Source organism: Prunus avium, chromosome 5 (genome assembly GCF_965620075.1).
Source record: "Prunus avium chromosome 5, drPruAviu1.hap1.1, whole genome shotgun sequence".
Taxonomy (NCBI): Eukaryota; Viridiplantae; Streptophyta; class Magnoliopsida; order Rosales; family Rosaceae; genus Prunus; species Prunus avium.
The window spans coordinates 28,066,902-28,082,362 of record NC_142288.1 but is presented as its reverse complement, the minus strand read 5'-3'; the positions used below and the strand labels follow the sequence as shown (position 1 = coordinate 28,082,362).

At 40.3% G+C, this 15,461-nt stretch overlaps 4 protein-coding genes across 7 annotated transcripts; 2 read left to right on the top strand and 2 right to left on the bottom strand.

The window, feature by feature from the left end:
* The first annotated feature begins 6,720 nt into the window (after nt 1-6,720).
* LOC110762316 (protein yippee-like At4g27740) lies at nt 6,721-7,832 on the top strand. Of its 4 annotated transcripts, none has more exons than XM_088252874.1 (3): nt 6,721-6,745; nt 7,099-7,193; nt 7,510-7,832. In XM_088252874.1, exons 2-3 carry the CDS (start codon nt 7,101-7,103, stop codon nt 7,732-7,734), a joined length of 318 nt encoding a protein of 105 aa, XP_088109000.1. In that variant the 5' UTR covers nt 6,721-6,745; nt 7,099-7,100; the 3' UTR covers nt 7,735-7,832. The 4 variants fall into 4 exon arrangements, with proteins under 4 accessions (XP_088109000.1, XP_021820612.1, XP_021820613.1 ...); XM_021964920.2 differs by lacking the exon at nt 6,721-6,745 and adding an exon at nt 6,752-6,972; XM_021964921.2 differs by lacking the exon at nt 6,721-6,745 and adding an exon at nt 6,752-6,972 and having other exon boundaries at nt 7,093-7,193.
* A 375-nt stretch (nt 7,833-8,207) lies between these two features.
* On the bottom strand, nt 8,208-10,149 carry LOC110762314 (putative xyloglucan 6-xylosyltransferase 5). Its single transcript, XM_021964917.2, has one exon. It carries the CDS (start codon nt 9,825-9,827, stop codon nt 8,448-8,450), a length of 1,380 nt encoding a protein of 459 aa, XP_021820609.1. The 5' UTR covers nt 9,828-10,149; the 3' UTR covers nt 8,208-8,447.
* A 1,541-nt stretch (nt 10,150-11,690) lies between these two features.
* On the bottom strand, nt 11,691-13,466 carry LOC110762313 (Pentatricopeptide repeat (PPR) superfamily protein). The gene has a single exon (XM_021964916.2). The coding sequence runs from the start codon at nt 13,364-13,366 to the stop codon at nt 11,834-11,836; it is 1,533 nt and encodes a 510-aa protein (XP_021820608.2). The 5' UTR covers nt 13,367-13,466; the 3' UTR covers nt 11,691-11,833.
* Nucleotides 13,467-13,719: 253 nt separating this feature from the next.
* On the top strand, nt 13,720-15,291 carry LOC110762315 (vesicle transport v-SNARE 13). The gene is made up of 5 exons (XM_021964918.2): nt 13,720-13,861; nt 14,163-14,221; nt 14,319-14,507; nt 14,634-14,804; nt 14,969-15,291. Exons 1-5 carry the CDS (start codon nt 13,768-13,770, stop codon nt 15,119-15,121), a joined length of 666 nt encoding a protein of 221 aa, XP_021820610.2. The 5' UTR covers nt 13,720-13,767; the 3' UTR covers nt 15,122-15,291.
* Nucleotides 15,292-15,461: the final 170 nt, after the last annotated feature.

The following is a 15,461-nucleotide window of genomic DNA, read 5'->3' as shown; positions in this document are numbered from 1 at the left end:
AATCCATGCATGTTAGGGCCTAATTTGGATGAATGGATGAAGAGCTTAAAGACAAACTCAATTTTGGCTACAGTCCCCTGCCAGCTCAGTTTCGTAGGTCATATTGCAAGCTTTGTTTCAGCAACCTACATAGCTCGGATGAGGCCACATTCTTCATGAAAGTTGTTCCAATGGGTGTGTACTATAACATATCCCAAATTCAGCCCCATTGGATAAATATGGAGTCTGTTACCTAGCAAACACAGAGCCATGCTCATGATGGATTTTATCAGCGCGCAAAATGAGTTAGCAATTTGTTTTGGCCTTAACTTCCTCCTCCGACCTTGGATTGGCCCAAATGATATATGGCTGGAAAGAAGACATTCTGAACTTCAAGTTTGAGTGCTTAAAGTCTTAATTTGCTTAAGGGAAGCCCAATTCGTAAGCCCTTGAAGTTGCTGGTCATGCTGACCTCAGGATGAGCTATTATTTCTGGTTGGAAGCTTGGTCATGGTGACATGAAGATGAGCTAGGGCTGCTGGTGGGATTTATTAGTGAAGTGCATCAACCATTTCAGATTTTATAATGGAAGTGTTGTATGCATTAGTGAAGTGCATCAACCATTTCTGATTTTATAAAACAAGTGTTGTATGCATTAGCCATACTTAATTCAGATTTTCAGCTTCCTTAGGCCTATATATAGTGAGGTTTCCCAAGCTTGTAAACACACCCCAAGGGGGGGAGCTCTCAAACACTTCTCTAGAGCTCCCTTCCCTTCTCTCCCTCAAATTCTCTTAGTTTTCCTTTCTAGTTCTCAATTCTAGCTTTCCTTTTGCTTCTTAGTTGTAATTTATTTTTCATTATGTAAATTCTTTTCTTTAGTTTCAAGTTTGATTAGTTTCCAAGTTTCAATTATGGTTCATGTTCTTATTCATTATGCTTATAAGTTAATATGCTAGTTTGAATGATTGATCACCATTTAGGCTTGCATGTTAGCTATCTTGGTTTGAATTAAGAGTAGACACCATACTTTAATTCGAATTGAACTATGAATAGGAAGAGTATGTATGGACATTCGACAACAGGGATTAGATACATGCTTGGTTGTTTAAATTGTTCTTCTATGCTTAATGGGTTCCTAATGCTTAATTTTAGGTTAGACAACAAATGATCAAATTAGGGAATTAGGAACACAAGGTTATGACCACACACCATGGCTTAATCATACATTAGCTAGAATCAATCCGTTAATCTAATTGAACTTGGGAACTTATCTGCTTGAGTTAGTTATTTTCTTTCTTCCTTGTTTTATTTATTTCCCTTCTTTTTCATTTCTGTTTTGTGTAGGGAAAATGAATTGAATCATTCAATCACCAATCCTCGTGGGATCGACCTCGCACTTACATACGCTATACTACCGAACGGCTCGTGCACTTGCGAGTATCACAAGTTGAGGATGCAACTGAATCCATTTTGGTGCAGCTGTATCTACGCAACAGTGGGGGTTCTGGAGGTTAGTTACAAAATTTGAAAATTTATAATTTAATCACACTCAACTATATTCAAGATTGCTCCATCTTAAAAGGGTTTGAGAACTCAAAACAATGTCTTTTGTTACAACAAGGGAACTCCCTTTGAGCCAAAGTTGGAGAACTTAAAGTTGGGATTTCGCTTGGGAGACTGACCTTACATTTTACAAAATGAACTGTACAAGCACACAAATTGTATAGTTGATGGAACTATTTGTTTAAGTTGGTGCATGGCATGATCTCTTGCCTCTTCTTCCTCCTTGAAGTCTTCATTCTCTTATCCACCCCGGTGTGATGAAAACACCAACGCCAAACGGGATCAATAACAAGTTTCTCTAGTGCAATCTACCATGTCATCTATCAAATAGGAATACCTACATGAAGTGTAAGTCTTCGCAAGCAAGGAGATGCCTTTATGAAAGAAGTTAATTGATGAAGAACCCATTGCTTAAGATTTGCTAATATAGGAACATGGATTAATATGTTGCTAAACTGCAGCCAAATACGGACTAATTAAGGAATGCCACAATAAGGCGTCGTCAAAGAGGTTGGGAGAGGTCCCCGCTTTGCGCCTGACAGTACCTTGAGGGTTAGTCCCCGCAATCGCGCGGGGGATACCTTGGTTTTCACCAAAAGAGGAACCCCTCTTTTCAAGACCTAATAGAGTGGAGGGAAAAGTATAGGAATCTTCGAAAAAAAAACACCGTACTCTACAAGAAGGTCGAGCACAAGCACTTGCACTCTCTTTTCCATTGCAAATTGAATCCATTTATCAATGGAACTGATGAAACGACGATCTAAATCAAAGAAAAACCCTGAATTGTTCAATGTTTGAGCCTCTATGTTGTTTCAACACATGATTGACCCAATTGGCGTATCTACGACTGTTTTGAGGACTTTGAAGCTGCGTAACATGACATCAGCATCAAAATAGAGAGAATATGCTAACACTGATTTCATGTGGCAGTTCATGGAATCCAGGCACCAAATTGTACTCATACTTCACAAGAAAGAAAGAAAAGCAATAAGATGCATGCAATTACATCTATGCTATGACTAAAACAGATTAGAGAACTTACAAGGAATTTTCTGGCTTTCTTTTCAGATCTTTGTTCTCTGCTTTTCCGCATCTTTGGGTCTGTTTCTTTCCCATAAGATTAGTATTTCATCTTCTCTATGCAAATAGCACCAGGTTGAAGACAAATTTATCAAGGAAATTGGCAATTGGAAACTGCCAAGTAAATAATGAACCAAAGAAGAGCAATAGTCTCTTAATAGCCTATTTATACTAGGGTATACTTACCAATCCTTGTTTCTCCAAATCTTTCTCCAAAACTCTGCAAGAAACAAAAAGCTTGAAAAAAGGCAAACAGCCGAGAAAATAAAACAGAGAAAAGATGGGCATAATATAAACAAACAAATCCAGTCATAAAATCACGACGTAGGCCGTGATTAATTAGTGAATAAGACATTAAAAAACGTTCATAAAGAAAATAACGGCGTAAATTGGCGCGCGGCTATACTCTTTGAATAAAAATATGTTAAAGAGTACAGCCGCCCGGCTATAGTCTGTGAATGAAAAATATGTTAAAGCGTACAGCCGCACGGCTATACTCTTTGAATGAAAAATATATTGAAAGAGTATAGCCGCGCGGCTATACGGCTTAAATAAAAAATATATTCCAAGAGTATAGCCGGGCGGCGATACCGTTTAAATAAATATATATATATATATATATATATATATATATATATATATATATATATATATATATATATATATATATTTGAGGAGTATAGCCGCGCGGCTCCACATGATCCTACGGCAGAACTTGCTGTGCACGAATCTCCCCTAAATAAATTCCAACTTGGACTTGAGTTGAGATCATGGCCTTGGATCAAGTCTAGCTGATATTTTCCACCACTAGTATTGTATTTTATCAACTTTCCTTTCCATGGCCCTTCACTCAGTTTAGAAACCAAAAGTTCCAAAACCACCCTTGCATAGACTTGATCTGAATACTGCATCTCTACAGGATCTGAATAGCCCACCACCAAGCAGTTTTTGAGTTTGCTCAAACCCTTTCCCTGCTTTGTTGCTGCTGCTTTTTGTCCTCCACCATTGCCTTCCACTGAAGCTCAGCCGCTTCCCCGACATCCTCATCTTCTACATATTTTATGATCTCATTCGGAAGCAAAGCATCCGGATTTATTAAATTCCCTCCCCCTCCTGCTTTCACCTCCAAGTACTTCTTAACCACACAGTCCCCTCGGATTTTAAAGTTTGATTGACGGTTGTAATAATTGGTCAAGGGCACCAAATACTCTTTCCTTAGCCGTTCCCACTCTTGTGTTAGATCTGATTCTGGCGGGAAAAGCCTCCTCGCAATGCTTTCATTCAGAAAAATGGCTCCGTACTTTTCCTCCTCTGTGTTGGTGCAACACTCTGCAGCCCCTGATACCAAAAGACCAGCATTAATTTCCTCCTCGTCGATTTCAAGGCCGCCATCAGTTAAATAATCAGATGGCTCATTTTTAGCTTGTGCTGCTTCATTTTGTTGATATCAGACTTTAACCGATCCACGAAGAGATCCATAACCCCGTCATATAACCACCTATAACCCGGGTCACCGTTGTACCTCTCAGGATGAATATGCACATTCGCAGCAGCGTCTTCGACTTTGTCTTCTTGGCCGCCTCGATTATAAACTAAAAGGTTGTGCAGAATATCGACAATTCTATCCAAACTCAATCCCAAGGCAAGTCGGCAATAGAGTGGAGGTTTCGTAACAGAGTCTTGGGATGGTTGTGGAGGAGCCAAAAGACGGTCGTGTCGAACTTTCTGTAAGAAAATAAGTGAGACTCGACGCTGAAGATGAGCTTGAGAGTGGTAAGGGGATTGTGGGACCAGGCCGAGGGAAGGATTTGCTTCAGATATACAAGGCTGTGGTTAGTATCTATGTCCCATGGTCTGAGGGAGTTGGAAAAGAGATCAAGGGCAGGGGTCGCCGGAGGAGGGAATTAAAGGGCGCATCTTTATATTTTCGTCGATTCAAGGTCGCATCTTGTTGTTGGCGATGTCAGCGTTGGGGTGGGAAGTAGCCATTAAAGGGTAGCTTCTTCTTCTTCTTTGGATTGGGATTGGTGTGGGTACAGCTACTAGTAATTTGCCTCTGCCGACAACATTGACACGGTTTCGGAGCCATCCTCCCGCTGATCCCGCTGCTGCTTTGTTCGGTGGTGTTGGAACAACCCTCGCACTCGTCAGACATACTTGCCCCGGCACCACTGGTTTATTCATCTGAATCATCATCATCCCTAAAAGCGAAATAGGACATGTTGCTTAGGGATAGGCTGTCTTTTACCGGACACTCCACTGCAAGGGAAATAGTACATGTTGCTGCTCTATACGAGAGAACCAACATATTACCAACATCAGGTGGAGGTCCTGTCAGTTCCAGGTCAGGATCATCTCCCCATATGAATCAGACCCACCCTGGCACGCAGACCCTAAACTCTAAAGAACCAGATCCGCCTAGTGCCGCCTAGACCCGCCTAGGGCCGCCTAGACCCGCCTAGACCCGCCTAGCGCCGCCCAGACCCGCCCAGGCCGCCTAGGCTGATTTTTCGTAATGCAGAGTATGGATTGGAAGGAATGGTTTCAACATGAGGGGATATTTGCTTCCAAGGTTGGTAAAGTATGCAGATTCTGTTGCCCTTAGTGTAGGACATTAAACATATCCGTAGTCGCATAGGGTTTTTTTTTCTTCTTCTATATACGTTGGAAACGAAAAAAATTGTAGAAATAGGGAAACAAGCACAGTAGACATTTGTGAGAACCAACCAACCCTAGTCTGCAATCTGCATTAAGTCCAAACAGGGTTAAGCCTGTCCGAAAAAATTCGAGTTTCATTTACATTTTGTTTGATCTGTTTGATGATTTTTGCTCCCTTATATATCTAGGGTAAAAGACAGTGGTTGGTTAGTTGCTGCTCTCTCTCTCTCTCTCTCTCTCTGCTTGAGCCTCAAGCCTTGACTGATTAGGTCTTTATTTTGTTGGAGGCGATGACTCCTTAAATAAAAAATATATATATTTAAATAGTATAGCCGTGTGGCTATACTCTTTGAATAAAAAAATATATTTAAAGAGTATAGCCGCCCAGCTATATATATATATATATATATATAAGGCGTATAGCCGAACGGCGGTACTGCTTACATAGGCCATACTCTTTAAATAAAATAATATATATAGTATAGCCGCTCGGCTATACTCTTTAAATATTTGCTTTTAGGGATGTAAAAAGCCGCCCAATGGCCCGGAATTGAACGGGCCAGCTCTGAAATTGAAAAAGATATTAAAAATCAAAGACTCCTGTTTTGGAGTCCAATTTTCTTGATACCCTTTTTCATGTGCCTCCATGTTAACCTTCTAATTTATTGACACATGTCCCTATACTTAACTTCTAACATAACAATGTTAACTCTTTTAATAAAAATAAAACAAAAACAAATTGTAGGATGTTTTGTGCAATCAACCGTAGTGTGTTGTGGCCTCAACATCCCTTCACCGTTATATCATCTCCAATTTCCAAGTTGCTCTCAATCACTTGAAATAAAAAATTGAAATAAAAAATGAAATAAAAAATCACAGTACTCAATCCATCCACCAAGAATCCTAGTATTTTAAAAATACACCTAAGCCATAATATTGTCCTTTGGGACATTTTCACGCCAAGATAAACTTGCAATTAAAAATTGTTCCGAAAGAGAATGAATGAATGACTTTGCAGTCCAAAGCAACGGGCCACTGTTTTTGCTTCACTGAAAGCCTAGGCTGTGAGCTGTGGATGGCAATGTCACAACATATGGGCTCTCCACTGGCACTTGTCTTAAAATAAATATGAATGGGAAGGAAGAAAATGGCAGTCCAAACCAAACACAGTGACTTTTGATGGAAAAACATATATCTATATTGGCCAATAGCAATAACTTCTTCCTTTTGGCAAGTTTTTGAAGGAAAAAAAACCTATATGGCCCACCATATGTGTTTCTTGAAGGCTTTTCTGTTATTTTAAACCAATAAATGGCATTTGCGTTGCGTGTAGATCATAAACGTATAAGCTATAATTTTGATTGTTTATTTTTCTTTTAATAAAAAAAATCATTATTTTAGTTTGCCTACCTATTAAAAAATTCTTTGTTCAGCCTTTGAGTCCAAATTTCTCATAAATTAGGTAAGGGGTGAAATTTCTGTGCAGCTTCTTGGTTCAAATATTTCATAGGCTTCTGTTGAATTTTTAATCATTTGAGTTATTTTCATCAACTACTAGCCTTGTACTATTCACAGTCAACGGTCTTTGTTCTTGTGATAATATCTTTATAAATATGATCGCCTCATGCTGTTCAGTGTTCATTCTCATCTTTGGGTGGATAAGGTGTTGATCCTACAGTACTACTCCACGTAGGAAGATTTCAACTCTTCTTTTATCATTGTTTATCTTTCAGATTATTGGCTCAGTTTTTTTATATCCTCATCACCTGCATACATACGTTCTGTTTTCTTGGTGTTGAAAGCTTTCAGTTTCAGAAATGGCGCAATTTGGTGGAAATCCCTTCTTCAGTTGCAGAAATTGCCAAAATCCTCTTGCGCTGCGTGATGACCTTATATCCAAAAAGTTTGTGGTAAGCAATTCCTTTATTGATGTAGTTGAGTTGACTCCCTTGTTTATCAACAATATTTTGGATGAAAACTAAAAACTCTATGCTATTATTATTTATCCCAAAACTTATGGCATGATATTTGATCTATATTTTTTCTTTACCCTCCTGTCACTCTGGTCAAATCCGTTACTTGATGGATGAGCGTGTTAGTTTGGTTAAACAAGCACTAACTTAATTAGTCTTATGATCAAACAATTTAATCACAAATGTATGCTTATATTAATGAATTAATGTGTGCAATTATATGTCCAACAATGAAATGTGTTGTGTTATTTAGACAAAATCAGGGGCAGGATATATGTTCTCTCGTGCAATGAACATCATTGTGGGACAAAAGGAGGACAGGCAGTTGATCACTGGCGTTTTCTCTATTGCTGACATATTTTGCAGCAACTGTGGAGAGGTCTTGGGTTGGAAGTACGTTCGAGCTTATGAAATATCCCAGAAGTTCAAGGAAGGCAAATTTATAATTGAGAGAGCAAAGATTGCCAAAGAGTACTAATAGCACTTTGCTGCTCATAATAATTCCATTTGGAAACTCTTTTTTCACTTGTTGGTTTATATTTATAATTTGGGACAAATTTGGATTTGGAGGCGCAAGCATTGTTTGTTGGGTCGTTTTTCCAGCTTGGGGAAAACAAATGTTAACCCTTGCCTTAAAAGGTACATAGCATTTTATAATGTACGACATCCATCAATTGTCGTTTCTCCGGCGGATGCATAAGCAATCAACAATCTTGTGCCTTGTGGTGCATGCAATTTCCTTCACCTTCAGCAGGCTTACCACATATTTGAATTTCTTTAATGTGGCCCAGCCGTTGTGTTTTGAACTTGGGAGATGATCAAACTATGCAAATCTCTTAAAGAGTACATTCATATAATTTCAAATACTCATGCAGCATACTAATCAAGCACAACATAAAGCCAGCAGCAAGAAGAGGTTAATGTTTCGGCTCAACACGAAAAACAAGAACGTAGCAAAGTATACTGCCATCAATAAATAAAATTCCTCCTTAAGGATTACTAGAACACAATACAAAGGTGATCTCAAGATTGTGAAAGAATTCTATTCTACTGTTCTTGGAAGTTGGAAAGAAGACAACTGATCAAACAAAAATACAAGTAAACGTGAACTGTCATCAAGTTTAAATCTTCTGTAACTGATGTTTACATCATTAACTAACAATAATCACACATTTGAGGATGTTTTACTCACTAGCTGTGTGATCCACTGTCCCCATGCACCGGATGCCGCCGAATATCAAACTGGTCAACAGACTCCAAAGGAGTGGCCGTCTCATTTCTGATCCTCTTGATCTTAGGGCTTAACAATCCCCTGTGCCTAAACCCATACAGCTTAAGCACCTGGTTATCTGCAAAGTTGAAAGCCCTCTCCATGCTGCTCAAACACCTCTCAACAGGGTAATCCCCGTAACTTCCACAAGGCTTGCAACCCACAAAATGGGTCACAAATGGCCACCTCTCGTCACCCAAGCCAGGATGATATTTTTCGATCATCTCTTCATACCGATCCACCAATCCAGCCCAGTAACCGTGCAAATAGTAGGAATTCTCAACATACACCTTCTCCATCCACTGATCCTTCTGTGAAAGCAACAAGTATATCAATGCTGACTGATCATCGGCCTCAAACGCCGGCCTCCCCTTCAAATTGGCAGTCAAAATCTTTCCAGCCTCCTCTCTTATCGGACCCTTGGGACCCATTGGAGCCCAAGCATCAAGCAAATCCAGAGACCACTGGCAATTCCTAAACAAAAAACTACCGGTATTCAACGCAATCCACGACTTCTGCTCAAACAACAAATCTGGGTACCCATGAATCACAAGATTATGACTATTATACTTAGAGAGTGGAAGCTCAAACACCATATCAGTAAACAATGCATCACTGTCCATCCACCAAATCCACTCAACCTCGGGATGCGAAAGCATCAGTCTTCGAATCAAAGGCAATTTGGCCCAATACCCAGCAAGTTCCTTATCTAGATGAGCTAAATTATACACAATCTCAATGCCATGAAGTCTACAATAATCAATCTTGTTCTTAATTACTTTCAACAAATAATGGTCCCCAATTGGGTTATCACACGGCTTAGGAGGAGACCCAGTTACGAGCAAAACGCGAGGCTTACCGTTAACCAAGCTCGGGAACTCAGGGTTGGATTGAAGCCAAGCCTTCCGCTCTTTGTCCCAATTCGCGATCTTGGGTCCCAGACTGTATGTGATGTTGGGGTTGATCTCGGTCTGGGTCAGCTCATCCGGGTCATTGGGGTCGGAGTCGGATCGGATCTCGGCGAGGATCCGATTGGTCTCCTCGATGAGGTTCTGGTTGACGGCGTCGGCCTCGGAGCTACCCAGGTTGCCGACCCCGATTGTGCCTCGGAGGACGAGGATGGTGACGAAGCCGCAAAGGATGGTGATTTTGATGTTGTTGAAGGTCTTCTGGATCTGGCGGCCACGTGGCAGAGACCCATAAGCACGACCTGCTCGGCCATTGGCCGAGGTTCCGGTGGTGCTAGTGGGCAACCCACCAGCACTTCTCTTCTGAGCTGTAAAACTACTGTCTTGACCCATCTCTCTCTCTCCCCCTCTCTCTCTCTCAAACCTGCTCAAACTGTATATGTATGTAATATATGCTGTTGGCTTGTGTAAATTTGAGTGTGTTTTGGGTTTTTGGCGTGGTATTGTAAATTTGTATTATAAAAAAGGCTAGAAGAAGCCTGGAAGACGCTGTAAAACCCTAGAGGAGGGTGATGGGGAAGAAGAGGACATGGTGGGAGTGTTTGGTTATGGCAAGGTGGCGACTGCTGGCGAGGTTAGTTCGAGGTCCGTCTGATTGTTTGAGAGATGATTAGAAATTGGGGAAATGTAGAGACATGTGTCCAACACCGACTGTCGTGGGGCTTTATGTTTTTATATTTTATTGTCTGATCTGGATTTGGACTAATTTTTTAAATTATTATTTTTGGCCCAAATCCCATTGGGTCTTGTTGAAAATGAATATGGAGCCCGGATTTACTGGACCTCTGACCTACGGTAATCATGTGTATCATCTCCCATGAGAGAGAATTGTGGGGCATGCCTTCATCACCACACATTGTGTTGACTGATGGAAACAGGTCAATGTAGTAATGGTATTTGATGAGGTATCTTGCAAAATTGTGTTATATCTCCAAATAAATGATGAATAATGTTATCATGTCTACTTCCTGAATATGAGAATTGCGATAAATTTTAAGTCGATGAAACTGTCATGTCTAATTCCTTGAAGATAGACTGAAAGATGTTCATTTCCGTATTTTAAAACACTAAAAAGTAAAGACTAAGAAATGCCACGTTCTCATTTCCATTTTTAGTGAAACCTTAAAGAAAATACTTAGTCGTATCGCCTTAGACTTCAATAGCTTGACACTTTGATGAAGCGACACACATTTCTAATTTACTCATTTAAGATGAGAAAACAATGGATGTCTTTTTTATTTCCTTTCCAACCATTGCTATAATCTCCAACCTTTTAATCATTTCAGGGTCAATGGGAGCCTCCTAAGCTCAGCAGCTGTGTCCGGCCTGTTCTGCACCTCCGCCTCCACGGCTGGAATTTGACGCGTGGTACTAAACCACCAAGAAACGCGTTTCAGCTTCGAAACGCCGACTTGTACTTTCCATGAAGAATGTTCACTCCCACGCCACTTTCAAGCGCGTGCAAAACAACCCCCTCCCCAATTCCACGTCGTCTGACTAACCCAACTGGACATGTGAGTTTGGAGCCAGATTGGGGATCGAGGGCCCCACAAGATCCCCATCTCAGTTGCTAATGTCAGTCTCCAGTGTCTTGATGCTCATGGCCCATGTGCCATGTCTCAACTCCCTGTCTCTCTCTAGCTGATAGCAGGAGCAAAGCAAGCCTTTTTTTGCTGCAGTTGCTTGCTTGCCCTTTTCATTTTTTCATTTTTCAATATTTTTATTAACAGTGTTTTATTTCCATTTTTCATTTGATTTTTTTGTTGGTAATATATAAATAAGAAGAGCAGGCCTCATTAATCTAATAAGATGCAATTACTTGCGGTGATGACGCTCAATTAGACGCAAAGAAGACAACTGTGACAAACAATTTAATAAAATTGAGTACAAGATTAGACAATTTACCTTCCTAACTTTCTGGATCACAAGGATTATTAAATTAATCAACCAACTGGTAGACTAAAATGTGATGAATTTACCAATAGTTTACAACTTGGCTAAAATTTCAGAAAAGTGAAAGAAAACAGAGTTACAAAAAACATATAAAATGTGATCATTTGATACAATTTTCCCTAAGCTCTCAATACAAGTTTACCAACCACTTCAGATTCAAAGCCAGCTCAACCACTATCACCATGCAAAACACTCAAAATTCAATTCATTTGGCCAAATGAGTAACCATTCAAACAGAACAGGTATACAAACATTGTATTTCCATTACCAATGTCATCTTGCTTCAGATATTATTCAAGAGTTTTGCATTTTCAACCAATGCATAAAGACACAGAACCGAAAGGAATGCTAAAGAAAGAAAACGGTACAAGTTATAGGCATACCGATTAAGTTGCAGCAGATTTCTTCTTTTCCTTCTTTACCTTCTTAATTTTCTTCTTCACCTCCCTCTTTGTCATCTTCTTCTTCACCTTCCTCTTTGTCATCTTCTTCTTGGTCTTCTTTGTCTTGCCCATCTTCTTTTTAACTTTCTCTTGATCCTTTGCTTTGGCGCAGTCTATAAGGCTGAGCTTTTCCTCATTCCTTGTTGGCTTGAAAACCTCAGTGATTGAGGGGTCCAACAAATCACTTGAGCAGCGAAGAGTTACACCCATAGCCATGGCTTCATCCCAAAGTTCTCTACCCTTTTCAAAGTCCCCTCCCCTACAAAACTTGGGAATCAGCACATCATAAACGGGTCCATAACCACCCAATGAGCTTGCCTTCATCCTTTCAAATAGCTCAAGAGCATAATATGGTCTCTCATTTCCAACGAGTATACCAATCAAATCATAGTAGAACTTGCAATTCGGTTGCAGGCCCTCTGCAAGCATCTCATCCACCATCTTATTTCCTTTACCAAATCTGCCGGACAAATACAACACTCTTGCAACAAGATAATAGCTGACCCAATCCGGAGAACAACCTGTTTTCTTCATAGTCTCAAGAATGTTACAAGATTCCTTGACTCTTCTTGTTCTTCCCAAGCAAGACAGCAATATATTGTAACTAATGGAATTTGGAAAAATTCTATATGTCCTCATCTCAGTGATCACATTTAAAGCTTCGGGAACAAGTCCAGAAGGATTGCATTTGAGGTTTTTCATACAAAGGCCCCTAAGGAATGTGTTAAAGCAAAACAAGTCCGGCATGATCCCAGCTGACTTCATTTCTTTGATTATTCTTCTTGCTTCCTTCACATTCTCCTGCACAGACCATCCATATAAAAGACTCTTATAAATGCAAGGCTCTATACCAGCAATCTTATCCCTATGGTGCCAAACAACCCCTTCTGCTCTCTTAGCATGCCCTCTAGAACAAAGCGCATTGACAATGCCGGTGACTGTATGACCATCTTGAGGACACTTGTATGTGCTCAAATTCTTAAACAGACCCAATGCCTCATCTTCCCTCCCCAACTTGACCAAAGCCTCAGCAACAAGACCAAAAGTCTGAGCTTCCATTGCCCTGCCAGTCTTCACAAGGTCAGAAAGTAAAATGTGCATTGCCGTGTGGTCCTTCTTCTCTGCGAAAACCCGAATGCCATAGTTATAATCCTTGTCTTTCAAACCATAATCCAAATTCTTATGAGACCACGAGAAGAACCTGAGCAACCTTCTAGTGGGTGCTTCGTTTTTGCAAGAATCAATGACTTGGGTCACAAGTGACGATGTCAAGGAACCTGTAAATTTATTTAGACTCAATTCCAAATCATCTAAGCCGCCAATTGCTCTCGAAACAATAGTACACAGCTCTTGTAGCTCGGGCGACGCAGGCAACATGGTAGAGTAGTAAAAACACAAAACGTGTTGAGATTTCGGAGTACTGACTGCATTGTACAGCAAACACCTCCGCCATTTTGATATCAATAAAGAACGCATGTTCTATGAGGATATTCGTCAAACAGTTAGACTGCATTATATAAAAAGCTTGACCCCAACATCAGCTGCCAGCCTACTGCAAAATGAGAATACTTACCAGCGTTTTATGACCTCTAATTTGTAATAGCCGTTAAACGACACGTCAATACGTGTCCCTTGCATGTAATTCAAGGAAACCAACAAGGGCATAATGGGACACTCGCAATCTGCCAGGCCTGCAATCCTCAAATTCCATTACTGTGCCTGAGACGGTTAAGTTGGCAACCCCAAAGTTCTCTGATTGATCACCGATTCAACCCTCCAATGCCGAATTCGAAGTTTTAGAATAAAAAAGTTGATAACATTACGCCTTAATCTGATCAAGGACAATTGGGTAGCTGGTGGAATTGAGATCGAGAACGATGAGTGAGGTATTTGAGGGGTACGAGCGCCAATACTGCGAGCTCTCCGCCAATCTATCAAAGAAGTGCACGGCTGCTACCGCTGTTGATGGAGGTAGTAAATCTCTGAACAAAGAAATGCATTTGCTTTTTCTTTTCGTTTTTCTTTTCTTTTTGTGGGTTATTGGGTTTGGCAAACTCAACGTAAAAAAATGCATTTGGGTTTTTTATCCCAAAAAGAAAAAGGTTGTATTGGTTTATTTTTATTATTATTTTTTCATTTCGTATTGGTGGGATGCATCATGAATTTGGATGTTTTATTTTTCTTGTTTTGATTAAAATTTTGTTCATATGCGCTTGTGAGAGACTTTAGTATGTGCATAAAAGATGGTGTTCTGTGAATTCTTGCTTTGCAGAGCAAAAAAAGCAGAGAATTGCAGAGGTAAAAGCTGGATTAGATGATGCTGATACTTTGGTATGTCACAACCCCAGTTAATTTTCATTGCTTAGATGTGTGTTTTTGTTTATGGTATTAGATTAATAAATCATGCCATGTTGAAAAACCTATCCAGCTTAGGAAAATGGACCTTGAGGCAAGGAGTTTGCAGCCAAGTGTGAAGGCAGCGCTTCTTGCCAAGTTAAGAGAATATAAGACTGATTTGAACAATCTGAAAAGCCAAGTTAAGAGAATCACATCACCTGTTGCTAATCATGCGGCCCGGGACGAGTTGCTGGAGCCCGGAATGGCAGAAACCTTGACGGTATTTTCTCCATACCTCTGTGTTTGTGTGCGTGAGTATGTGCTCGTGTGTGCATTGCTGCATGCATCTATTTTTGCTCGTCATAATTTTCTTGTTCATGGCATGGGACGTTTGATTATGCGACAGACATCGAACGATCAAAGAGGGAGATTATTGATGACAACCGAAAGATTAAATCAGTCGACGGACAGGGTCAAGGAGAGTAGAAGAACATTGCTAGAAACAGAAGAGCTTGGGGTCTCAATCCTCCAAGATTTACATCAACAACGCCAGTCTCTTCTACATGCCCATAATACAGTATGTGTGCTATGCCTACCAGCCTTAGTTACTCTGGGTTTATGTGTGACATTGCCACAGAAAGCGTAGGCTTGTTTGTTGCTTGCTTCTGTGCCTAAATTAGTCTGATGAGAATATGAGATGGTTGAGGTGGTAAACCTAATTTTGTTTCTTCCTTTTGACAGATCCATGGGGTGGATGGAAACATTAGCAAGAGCAAAATGGTCCTGACAGAAATGACAAGAAGGATGAATAGGAACAAATGGATTGTTGGCTCCATAATCGGAGTCCTTGCACTTGCCATCATGCTTATCCTTTATCTTAAGCTTACCCGCTAGCCTATACTGCTGCTGCACTGCCTTGTCTGATTTTACTGATTTGACACTTCAAACTCTCCTTGTTCTTTATGTTGTTGGATATTGTTTCTAGCTTCTCTTTTTCTTCTCTCGACTCTCGAAGATCTTGGCTAATTCCAACGAGGGGCAAACAGAGTTGTGTTTTTGTTCTATCTTACAAAATTGTTGTTGGAATGAAGGAAAGCAAACCATGGACTCTTATGAGACGAAAGCATGGCTGAAAAAAAAGGACAAGGAGTAGAACGTTTATCAGGGTGAGCACCTAAGTTCATCATCTGAAAACCCCTTTCGAAGTCCTATTGAGATGAATAATGAAATGCAT

Coding starts and splice junctions, on each gene's coding strand:
- LOC110762316 (XM_088252874.1), top strand. CDS start 7,101: ATGGCGCAATTTGGTGGAAATCCCTTCTTCAGTTGCAGAAATTGCCAA. Junction 7,194..7,509: donor TTATATCCAAAAAGTTTGTG/GTAAGCAATTCC, acceptor TGTGTTATTTAG/ACAAAATCAGGGGCAGGATA.
- LOC110762314 (XM_021964917.2), bottom strand. CDS start 9,827: ATGGGTCAAGACAGTAGTTTTACAGCTCAGAAGAGAAGTGCTGGTGGG.
- LOC110762313 (XM_021964916.2), bottom strand. CDS start 13,366: ATGCGTTCTTTATTGATATCAAAATGGCGGAGGTGTTTGCTGTACAAT.
- LOC110762315 (XM_021964918.2), top strand. CDS start 13,768: ATGAGTGAGGTATTTGAGGGGTACGAGCGCCAATACTGCGAGCTCTCC. Junction 13,862..14,162: donor TGCTACCGCTGTTGATGGAG/GTAGTAAATCTC, acceptor CTTGCTTTGCAG/AGCAAAAAAAGCAGAGAATT. Junction 14,805..14,968: donor TTCTACATGCCCATAATACA/GTATGTGTGCTA, acceptor TCCTTTTGACAG/ATCCATGGGGTGGATGGAAA.